This window comes from Desarmillaria tabescens, assembly GCF_030435595.1.
Source record: "Desarmillaria tabescens strain CCBAS 213 chromosome Unknown EV420scaffold_43, whole genome shotgun sequence".
Taxonomy (NCBI): Eukaryota; Fungi; Basidiomycota; class Agaricomycetes; order Agaricales; family Physalacriaceae; genus Desarmillaria; species Desarmillaria tabescens.
This window is the reverse complement of record NW_026848342.1, coordinates 388,043-398,900: the sequence shown is the minus strand read 5'-3', so window position 1 is coordinate 398,900 and position 10,858 is coordinate 388,043. Positions and strand designations below refer to the sequence as shown.

The window sequence follows — 10,858 nt, the reverse complement described above, 5'->3', positions numbered from 1 at the left end:
GGACAGCACTCTGCTCCGGGACAAGGAAAAGACTCACCGAATATTTATTCTTGATGGACGAGAAGATTTGCCGGAGGTCAAGTGTGTTGGCGTACATACCAAAGTGTTTTCCGAGATGATCTCTAATGATATTGTCGAGCTGAGCGCCCGAGTATGGGTATCCGTGAGTGTCGAGGTAAATACGAGTCTGGAGAAAACCCGGTAGCTTTACCGAACCACGAGCCATCAGTAATCGCGTCTTCAAAGGCCGAACGAATATCAAAAAAACGATGAGAAGCTGGGCCACGACTGAGGGAAGAAAATGTACACTGCCAGACTTTTCCCCTTGTTTCCGTGGGTTCTTGCTTGGCGAAAAGGCGACCACCAGGTCTCGGTTCAGGAGGAAAAGGTGTCGATCATGGTCGGCGATTGAGCTATTAAACTCAAGCTGCGCAATTTGCTGGCTTCGCGGGTTGATGCCACCCGTTATAGCATGAAGAGTAACAAGCACGCCGACGAGTTCCTCCAATCGGAGCCAATCGCGAACACGACTTCCATCGATCCTCTTCGGTCCGTCATGGAAAACGTATGCTTGAAGCTTTTCCCAGATCACCTCAACAATGGATGCTGTAGCACTACGACTGGTAGTTGATGCGATGAAAGATACCGGCACGCAAGGATTATCCTCGAGGCCAAGAACGTCGAATGTCATAACCAGGTCAATACTTTCTGGATCATCAAGCATGAGCTTCTCGAGTACTCGATGTACTGACTTGACCAAGCTCCATGTTCCATCCTTGAAGCGGTTTACGTCGACTTCGATGGTGCGTGCCTTGCGATGCAGTGTGAAGGAATGACCATTGGGTTCCCAAACTGACTGCGTAGGGGGCGGACATTGCAGCTTCCCGACATGAGCAGCATGCCAGGCCACCCGCACACGAGAGAAGGAAGTGGATTGTTCTACAGTGTCATCCGAGCGATTGTGTGCAATGAGACTTCAGTGACTGGAGCATCCTATGGGGGGATGTAAGAAACGATAAAATAGGCCAAGAACAACATAGACTACGAAGGAACGGGGTCAGCCCGAAGTTTACCAATATCTTTATCATCATCATCGTCTTCAAATTACCTTCGTCTTCCTCCTCGACAATCACAGAATCTAGCTAAGATGGTTATCCAGTTAGTCACTACGTCAAACTGTAATAAACACCAACTTACCGAGACTGAATTATTATCCTCAAAAGGCACATAGACAGCCTTACTGTCTCCCAGCCGAACGATATGAACCGCTATGCACCGAAGCACGTATTGCCATGACGCACACACACCAGTGAACTGACCAGGACTCGCGAATGGAGAATCTCCTTCCAGCATCCCCGTCCTCCGTCGACGAAAAGCACCAAAAAACAAGACGTAGTCGATAGCGGTCGACCACCGTTTCTCTATCGACGGCTGGGCCATGAGGACCGCCTTGAGAAGGTTGTAAGTCTTTTGGTGAAGAGTACCAAGGTCGAGGTCGTCGCCAGACTCGGTTATATAGCGGTACAGCCGCTTCGTTGCCTTACGCTCCTGGGGATCGAGTTTGAGCTTGAAGGGAAGAGGCATACCAGCCTTATTGAGAACAGTCGTGCGCAGGAGGAGAATGAAAAGGCCCATAACAATACCTGCATACGCTGAGGGATACTTTAGATTCCGAAATTGAGAAGACCTAAAGAGAAAAGAATGAGAATCAGCAGCGTGAATTTTGGACGAGACATACGGGGTGCCGATCTCATCCCGTAGCTGGGGGTGTGCAGAATCAAGGTAGCGGTTCGCGTCCTTGATGAAGGTCGTGAGAAATAGATATATGTGCCGTAGGGCATTTTCAACTAGGACTTCATTCGGAAGTGGAGGAGATCTTGTCTCATACAGACTAGGGAGTATCACTAGCGAGAAGAGTTCGTTTTGCGATAAACCCTTGAGGGCATGCTGTAACATCGACGGATACCCTAACTGCTCTAACCATTCCGCATAGACCGGAGTAGGGGTGGAGATGCCAACCGTCGAAGGTTTAAGCGACGTCAGGGCCTGAACACATTGGTATGCAGGACCAGACTGAGGAGGAGGAGTATAACCATGAAGAACAATTTTGGAATGCAAACGTTTTCCTCCGCATGATGGGCCTGATACCTGGGCATAAAAGTATTCATTGGGGTCTGGATGCCGATCAGACGAGGTCGTTCGACGACCGTGCCTCTGCTTGATATGGTCGGAGCGCGGTGCTATAACCTTTTCCACTCCTTTGGGAGACAATGACGAAGTGATGATATGGCTACAGTCAGGACAGCGCAGAGCACGACGAGGTGGGGAGAGATATGGTATCGGGGCTGTGGCCCGGAAATCTTCGTTCCAGGATTTAGTGACGGGGACGTCGAAAGCCTCAGCGATATGCTGAACGAAATGGTCCATGAGCTTTTTTGTATGACGCACGTCTGGAAGTGCGACTGTGGATTTTTGGTCTTCTGGGATTAGAATAGTCCGCTGAAGAAATTATGGTGGTTTCGGAGGATGTGAGTGGTAAGCTCGCCGAGGGGCACGAGCAGCTCGTGTGTGGGGCAAATAAATGCTTTTAGCCCGCGATGGAAGGCCGATGCCGAACCATGGTAGCAAAGCACATGAATAGATAATGAGCCAATGCAGTGGATGGTGAGGGTGGACGCTGGGTAGAGGGATGCACTACATGTCCACATCGGTATTCACCGACCGCATACACCTCGTGTGATTTGCATACTAATACAGCATTTGGATCCGGATCGAGCCTTGGTATGGCTATATCTGAAGGGCTCGAATAAGGCAGACGCCAATCGTCTAATACACATCGTCAGAAGATTAGGAGTAGAAATTAAACTAAAGAGTATACCTGGCAGCGACGGAACCAGGACACAAAGCAACTTCCGACGTTTTTAGGTCTTCTGACATCAGTGAAAGCATCGAACGTGGTAGGACCAGAATCCCTGTCTGCAGCCAAATATTTACGCTTGGCCCCTGGAAATATTATTAACAGAAGATGCGTTGCAGGACAAGAAGGCACCGACCTCGTTTTTTGGTCATGATGAGAGGTCGTTGAAGATGGGGTTTGTTCTCCATTTTCTAAGCCCTCATACTTAAGCGACACCCTAACGACGCTCTGTGGCTGATCCTGTCGTATGGCGCGTGTGGGTCCCCGCTCCATTGTCCCGGACAGGAAACGCCGTCGGTTCGTATCCTTTTCTCTGGGTGTTCGTGCAACAAGGCGGGGCTCAATCTGGTCCTCCCACGCCGAGACTGTCGGTTCAAAGGGTATACACTGTTCATGGCATCTTGGGAGGGAAACACGAATAGGAAAACTGTGGTGGCTGATGTGAACAAATTGAACAGACAATGCGCAATACACAATGCACAATGCGACGTCAACTGTCCCGCCACCTCTTGATAACAATGATCTCGCAGCAACATACGCACCGAGACCTGTCGAAGCCACGTCATGACTACTTACAGACTGTCATGGTCAATGGTGCTACGGGAGGATGTCGAACGTTGCCGCCAGCTACATTTGCACGATTCAAAGAATTATCAAGTACAGATAAATAGCAACACACCCTTGCAGAACAGACAGAGGAGAATCGATGCATTGTTCCTGTATCGGAGAGCACGATTGCCACTCCAGATTGACGTGAGAGACACTTCGAGCGGTTGCACGATTACTATCTCGACTGACTCTCTCGGAGTCTCGGTTTCGAAAAAAATAACTTCTTTGAACTTCCATGACACGTCGACACGTCATACGGCTTCAAGAGTTGCTGAGGATATTAGGCGATTTGGTTGGCTTGAGCCTTGCAGCTGTGGAAAATACTGGAAAATAATAATGTGAAATACGATTTCAAATTTGAATAGGAGACTAAGGAGTTGCCCAGTCTTGGCTTCTACCACCATCACCTATACTCTTTCGCAACATTTTCAGTACAACATACCAGCGGCAATGGCGAATCGCATTTGTGGATGTTCTCTAGATGGTGCCGCCACCCTGCGCTATGGTGTCAGCAATGGCTGGGGGACCGATGACGATGGTGAACAGTACGTCAGGACGATGATGACGACCCTGTTTTCGGCTCCAGAAGGATTTGCAGCTCCATACGAAAATTTGTGGTGCCAAAGAACCTGTCCAGCCTCTCGCCGACATCAAACCTGTGCATCACTGTCGCATCTACGGATCCTAAGGACTCTTTCCCTTTGCCCCCCGAATGACCACCCAGGCCTCATCAAGTTGCACGAGAGAATCAACACTATGAATCCGCCAAGGTGGAGTGCATTTATTAGCTGGCGTAGCTATCACGGTATGTCTGCTTTCCAGTTTCAGTGTATTGACGACGGGAATGTCAGTTGTTTAGTAGTTACTTTATCGCCACAACTATTACAACTTCTATCTGTTTGTTACCACATATCTGTAGGTTCCCGACGCTAGGCTGTAGTATCTATTCAATGCTATGCCGTATTTTCCTCACCGACCTACAAGTCAAAAAGCAAATGACAATTGAGAAGACACCCTTTTCGAGCAGCCACTTTCAGCACAACTGGTACGCGCAGTGGATTGAAATCCAAAGCGTAAATAGAGGCGGAAGGTGAACGTGCAACATGTTTGTGTAACCCTGAAGTTGCAGCCATCTGATTGTGAAAATCTAAAGGATTATACTCAGTTCAGTGACCAATGATTAATTGACTGCTGACAGGCTATGAAACAACGATGTACCACGTTCAAGAGTAAAATATTTACTTGACTGTTCCAGAAGGCCGGCCGACAACAAGGTATCCCAACGACACCTTGAAGGAGAGGCGTTCGGTTTCGAGAGCGCTGATAGCCTCTTCAACGATGGATTTGGATAAGGAATTACTTTCACCCATCTTCAAGATTCAAGCCCAAGCTTCAAGGCCTCATTCTTCAGACATCGTGCGGTCGCCGGGAATCATCTTACAAAAGGCAGGCAACGACGGAGACGGGAATCGTCTGATGGTGGACATATCGTAGACCGGTGAACACTACGTCTCTTTCCTTGCAGCTGTTGCCGATGATAATTACATCGAGGCCGGGACGCCCCTGGAACACTTCGTTCACCTGAACAACCAGAAAAGTAAGTCATTGTCTTGTTCTCTAACCTCTTCATGTGAACTCCACCCTAATGACATTATCAGCAGGGATTTAATGTGTACAATGGTACTACAGTCGTACAAATTCTTTAAGTGATATATCAGCCTCTCCATAAAGGCCTGACCACTTTCAAAACGATCTCTCTGGCGCTCTCCAGTTCATCGCTTAATTTCTGATCGCTAACACTTTCCAACAGACCTCTTTTCTCCCACCTCTGTTCCCTGAAGGCCTTATACATCCTCTCTAACAACTCCCAGTACCCGTTACTTCCCAGTTCTGTTTCTACAGCCGCGAAAAACTTGTCGACCCGCTTCTTCGTAATATCTCTCGGCCCGAAAGTCGATAGGTCGTTCAGCACTGGCCAAGGAATATCCTTGAACGTCAGGGCCTTTCCCTTCCGAGAAAATTGCGCTTCCTCAAACTCGTCTATGCAGTTCCGAGCTCTTTGTATGGCCTTCTTGTTCGGCCAACCATCCTCATGACTATCCTCGCTCTCCCTCCCAAGTAGACGGTGTCGATCTGCCGTCGACATACCCTGGAGTAGCGTGTCTAATGTTGTGCGAAGCCGTCGAAACTCTTCGTCCCTCCCCTCCGACTTGGTTCTCATCTGCGCGAGATCAGACTTCAGCGCTGCTACCTCTGCGGACAGCTTCTTCTTCTCATTGGTACCCACAGCGAGCTTCTCTTCCAGCACAGCAACTTTGGAATCCGAGCCTTTTATCCGCTTCTCCACCAATGCTTTGTCTGCCATACTTGCAGAAAGCTTAACCTCCAAATCCAGCTGACGCGTGTCTGAATCCATGACTGTTCCTCTTGTTACCTTGTTTCGCTCTTTGAGCTCGTCAATCCTAGCATGAAGAACCTTGACCAAGCTGTCCTTGGTAGCTTTCTCCGACTCGCTACGCTCTAACACCTCCCTCTTCTTCTGCTCCTCTGAATCTCGCACCGACTCCAATATTTCCAACTGCAGACCTTTCTCTCGAAGCGCTTCTTCTAGCCGCTTGACCTCACTAGTCAATTCGCCACGCTCCTGCTGGTATGTTTCCATTGTCATCATCATCTGGCGGTCCTTCTCCTCAACCAGCTTGTTTCTCATCTCGAGGTTGAGATCCATATCATGCAGTTCTTCTTTCATGTCATCAATAATGCGTTGAAGCGTACTGGACTTCTGAGCGTATTGTTCTTCTTGGACAGCCAGGGATTCTTCAAGTTTCTGGCATAAACTTGCGGATACTTTGGACGCGTCTTCCAGTTGGAGTTTATACCGCTCCGATTGTTCGAGATGACGGGCATGAGCAACAGAGAGTTCCTCACGAAGAGCATTGATCTTCTTTTCGGATTACCTTGCCATCGTTTCCTGCTGTAGAACCCTTTCTTCAAGGAGATGCTGCAAATCCTGGATTTGAGCTTTCAGCTAACAGACGCGCCATTTCATCAGTGTTTGTAAAGAATCGTTGAAACGAGGACTTGCCTGCTCATCGGTTTTCTTCGGCATGTATCCTACAGTAATTGCGGCGCCGACTATGGAATAAAATGTAGGATTACATATTACTCGTAGAGCCGTAGCGGCTTCGGAAGAATTAACACAATATATAGAATTGTAGCAGAAAGAAATTACCTTCGCCTGCAGTTGCGAATCTTATTGTTGTCGTTGAGGAAACGTTCAGTCTGTAAGAGTAACTGATAAACACACAAGCATGTGTCAACAGCCTTCCTCGAGCTCACCCTGTTATCACACCGACTCGGAACTGCAAAATGGACATCGGTACATTAGAACACGCGCAGGGAGAATTAATGAAAGAAACTTACCATCCTGAGGTGTTGGTACAATCTTATAGTGAGTCCCACACCTTGAAATTTATCCTATACACATGTAAATGAGAGATGATGCTGAATGGAATTAAGAAATGATCTTACTGGTATATTGAGGGATAACACGCAAGGATCATAGTATTCCGTCAAAGAAACATTGTCGCTAATACCCTCATTCCATCGTATCAGAGCACCAGAAAGGGCCTGTGAGTCCGGATTCGCTGCATCCTTCAGTGTCGGGCGACCTGGACAGGATAAGGCTGCCATGCTCATGCCCAACTGGCTTCTGGTCGTAGACCGTGTCAGTGACAGTCTTCCAGAGGAAGTGGGAGCTGGATCTGATTCCGAGTTCATCTTGCGTTAGATTTCCTGGTCGGGTTGAGTAAACGCGTTAGATGAAAGGGAACGGCACCGAGAGTACTCCCTGTAATCGGATAACGGCCCGATGTCCGACCATAGCACTTACCGTAATGAGTGAATCTATGACGCGTGCTGTAGTCTGCATTTGGCAGCGTTTTACTACCTCCATCTGGTTTTCACTATCGCAGAGCGCTCGAAAAACAGCGGAATCTCTCAGTGGCGACGAAGCTAGCACCAGCGCGGTCTCGTAGGGCTGCCGGATGCTGGGACTCCGACCTATTTCTGATTCAGCTAAACTGTGCCCGCAGCTCCAGCCGCCTATTACGAAGCGTGTTTCGCATTTGGGCGATCGCCGACCGCCTATAATATATATGTGTGCTTGAACAACCAGATGACTCCAATGGCTATGTACTCTTTTGATACCGACGAAACCTTGAGCGTCTTTGGGCTGCCAACTGAAGCGACCAGTTCGATAACATACGTCAACTGGGCCCACGTTCCGGAGTGGATCAAGGAAGTATTGGATGGTAGTTGGTGCGTGACGGATGGGCGCGTCGGTGTGGGGGAGGCGAATGCGCACACGCTTTGGTATCTCAACCGTCAAGGCTGTTCCTCGTCAACACTGAGGATCACGGTCTACGTCCAGTCACCGATAGATGCCAACGGGGTCTTGGACATGGCTGCTGCCAGACAAGCAACACGTCGGTGTCTTGCAAGTATTATCCAAAGCACCGACGCCCCTCTCCAGTTCGTATGGACACGCGCAGAGCTTGACGAGTTCGGCGAGTATTCCGTGCGGTATACACGTGGTGGCAGATGTATCGTTGTTGCTGCAGGTCAAACCGTTGTCGAGATATGGAACGAAGATAACTCGATGGCGGTGGAGAGTTTCGAGGATTGCGCTCGCAAACTCCTGGAACATACCATTCGCAGGGAATCGGATGGTCTACCCCTTACTGCCCCTATCATCAAACGTGGTCCACTCGCTACCGGAAGTCATGACGAGCATCCGAGCAAAATCGTGGTCCAAAACGATGGCCGATTTTCGCTCGACTTTGAGCTAGATAAGCCCATCGCTGCTGCCAATGCTACTACCGAAGGATACGGTTATATGTTTGAGAGGTATGTTCAGGAGGTTACAGAAGATTTAGTCACTGTCAAGCTCATAATGGTGGCACGATACGCTGGGAGTCATGTGGTGACAGTGCACTTCGCAGATTCGGAGACGATGATATCGCGATCGCAAAAGTTTGAGATTGAGGTTGAGATTGTTGAATGAGGGGGGTACTAGATGTCTGTACTATCACGATGGTTCCAAATCAGTACACAGATCTGAAACCGAGAGCGATTTGCTTACACATATCTCTGGTGAATTCAGAGGATACCGCTGTAACCTGCGAATTGTGACAAGGACTTGACATTCAACACTCAGTCCATAGTGCCTGAAAACTTGTGCGAGGAAGAGTTATGTCGCGTATAATGGTCGATGGATTCAAGAATTACCTAGGAAATTGGCTTCTTTCAGATTTCATGTTATCTTTCTAGTGAGCTAACGGTGGGGAGTACGGGGTCGGGGTCAAAGCGAATATCCAAATTCATGAGTCAACACGAGTATGCCACTAATTTTGTTCCTAGTACTAGGTTATTAGGCCTACAACCACAAGCATGAACTGACGATACACGTTTCCTCTGCCAGAGGACTCACTAAATCCCCAGCATCAGTTATCTGCGTCACCGATGCAATCGTGTCTAGAGCTTTAACTGTAGATTCCACGTGGAAAACATTCCTAACGTACATCATCTTCCCCTGCTCTCCATACACGAGACGCACAGACAACTTTCCTTCCACTCTCTCCCACTCCGTAACGGGAAAAAAATTCCTCGTGTAAAGGTTACGCTTCATGTCTTGAAGGACATTCCCAGTTCAACCGATCGGGTCACAAATCCTATCACCATCCATTAACAAGTCACAGGGCAAGCAAAATAAACTCACGATGGAGATATCAAGAACACATATGGGATAAGCGTAGTGCTATACCTCTTCGCGTCCTCCCAGGACTTCCAATAATCGCGCGCGCCGCTGGGAGATAACCTAACCGTAGGCGAACCGTACTCGGGACTGCTAGTTCTTCCGGCCATATTGTCAACAGCGATAACGAGGGCGGCGGATGGGAGAAGTAATCGAACATGGCTAGTGCCGTGAGCTGGATGTATGCACGCGATAGTGGACGGCTACGTACCCTGAAGAGGTTCGAGAATAACCCTGTATTTTCCTTGGTGAATCCTGTTCACGAGATCGGTCTTTTGCACGTTGCTGCAAGCATCAACGGCTACTGCCAATCAGAACGAGTAGCGCATGTCGTTGAACCCTGAACCCTCTATAGTGACGAGCAATTCCTCTTGGCCCCGGGTTGCCTATATAATGGTTAACAATGTTCCAAGGTAACGGATAGTGAATCACCTTCAGGTCTCGAGGTAACGCGATGCAGCAAAGGGGTCGTCCATGTTTGCTGGGTTCGAGGTCGAGGTCGAGCACCTTGAAAGCTATGCAAAAGGCCACTTGCAGCCATGCTGGACCATACTAGATGTCTTGGACATCGAAGAAAGGACCTTGAGTTACGAATTGACGCTAGCCTTTGTGGATGTTGGTGTTGAAGCTGAGTTTGTCGATCGCGTCTACTGGCACATGATTCTCAGGCTCTTAGCATCGACCTGCTAGCCTGGAACCCGGGGCGGGGGTAACCCCCGTGGTCGACAAAACTGCCCAAATTTCAAACTCCAAGCACTTGCCGATTCACAGCCATCCACGTGCAACCGTGTACCGCGTTCGCGTCGTTGATTTTTGCTTCCGTCTTCACCTCCACTTCATGTGTGAGAGTGCCAATGCGCTAACGGAAGGCCTGTCAACGCCACAAGAGGTAGAAGTGGGTAGAAGAAATGGGCCATGATGAAGAGGGGTTGCTGGGATATTAGCGTACTGAGAGGGCGTAAATGGGATACAGGATGCAGTGGCATCATCATCAGAGCTTGATACATCTGTTGGGGTATTCGGAGGCTCATATTCTCCCTCCATGGGCAATTGAGGTGCGTTGAAGGAATATCTCACAAAATTTCATTAAGATATAGCATGTGTCATCAGTATTGACAACATGCCGCTCTTGCGGCATGCACCGGAGTATCAAATTTGGACAGTTTTGTCGCCCACGGAGGTTACCCCCGCCCCGGGTACCAGGCTTTATCCACAGTTACGAGTACCGCGAGTATCTATAAAGCCGGCTTGCCAGGCTATCGACCTGCATCGACTCGGACCAGCATCCCAAGATTCCCTTCAATTTGAGGCGCATTGACTATCGACGATACAATGCAGCTGCATATCACATAGATAAATTCATTGTCGACATCGACGCCTTTGCTTGTAGGCTCGGTCTGGTGCCTTCTGGGAGTCGGAAAAGTGATATTTGGTACGTGAAGCTGCATAGTGTTCGTGAAAAATCTAACTTGTATATGTCAGGTTCAATAACTGAGATAGCTTAATATATACGGAAG

The 10,858-nt window shown here is 48.7% G+C and overlaps 3 protein-coding genes across 3 annotated transcripts; 1 reads left to right on the top strand and 2 right to left on the bottom strand.

Annotated features, from left to right (window-relative positions):
- Positions 1-37: 37 nt before the first annotated feature.
- Positions 38-3,503, bottom strand: EV420DRAFT_1483728 (uncharacterized protein; the record flags this gene model as incomplete). Its single annotated transcript, XM_060470007.1, has 11 exons — positions 38-939; positions 1,109-1,142; positions 1,198-1,268; positions 1,308-1,687; positions 1,739-2,409; positions 2,449-2,499; positions 2,730-2,826; positions 2,879-3,003; positions 3,050-3,282; positions 3,460-3,465; positions 3,494-3,503. Coding segments are annotated over 11 exons (2,580 nt in total), but the record flags the coding sequence as incomplete, so codon positions are not given.
- A 2,874-nt stretch (positions 3,504-6,377) lies between these two features.
- EV420DRAFT_866759 (uncharacterized protein) lies at positions 6,378-7,504 on the bottom strand. The gene is made up of 6 exons (XM_060483799.1): positions 7,058-7,504; positions 6,950-7,003; positions 6,866-6,888; positions 6,759-6,808; positions 6,612-6,709; positions 6,378-6,554 (listed from the first exon to the last, which is right to left on the bottom strand). Exons 1-6 carry the CDS (start codon positions 7,304-7,306, stop codon positions 6,480-6,482), a joined length of 549 nt encoding a protein of 182 aa, XP_060326348.1. The 5' UTR covers positions 7,307-7,504; the 3' UTR covers positions 6,378-6,479.
- Positions 7,505-7,554: 50 nt separating this feature from the next.
- Positions 7,555-8,655, top strand: EV420DRAFT_866731 (uncharacterized protein). The gene has a single exon (XM_060483798.1). It carries the CDS (start codon positions 7,704-7,706, stop codon positions 8,589-8,591), a length of 888 nt encoding a protein of 295 aa, XP_060326347.1. The 5' UTR covers positions 7,555-7,703; the 3' UTR covers positions 8,592-8,655.
- Positions 8,656-10,858: the final 2,203 nt, after the last annotated feature.

What these genes read in the sequence shown, in the direction of transcription:
- EV420DRAFT_866759 (XM_060483799.1), bottom strand. Translation starts at nt 7,306, where the DNA reads ATGAACTCGGAATCAGATCCAGCTCCCACTTCCTCTGGAAGACTGTCA. An exon ending in TGTACCAACACCTCAGGATG is followed by an intron (nt 6,889 to 6,949) that starts GTAAGTTTCTTT and finishes TCCATTTTGCAG; the next exon opens with TTCCGAGTCGGTGTGATAAC. An exon ending in CGAAGAAAACCGATGAGCAG is followed by an intron (nt 6,555 to 6,611) that starts GCAAGTCCTCGT and finishes CGCGTCTGTTAG; the next exon opens with CTGAAAGCTCAAATCCAGGA.
- EV420DRAFT_866731 (XM_060483798.1), top strand. Translation starts at nt 7,704, where the DNA reads ATGACTCCAATGGCTATGTACTCTTTTGATACCGACGAAACCTTGAGC.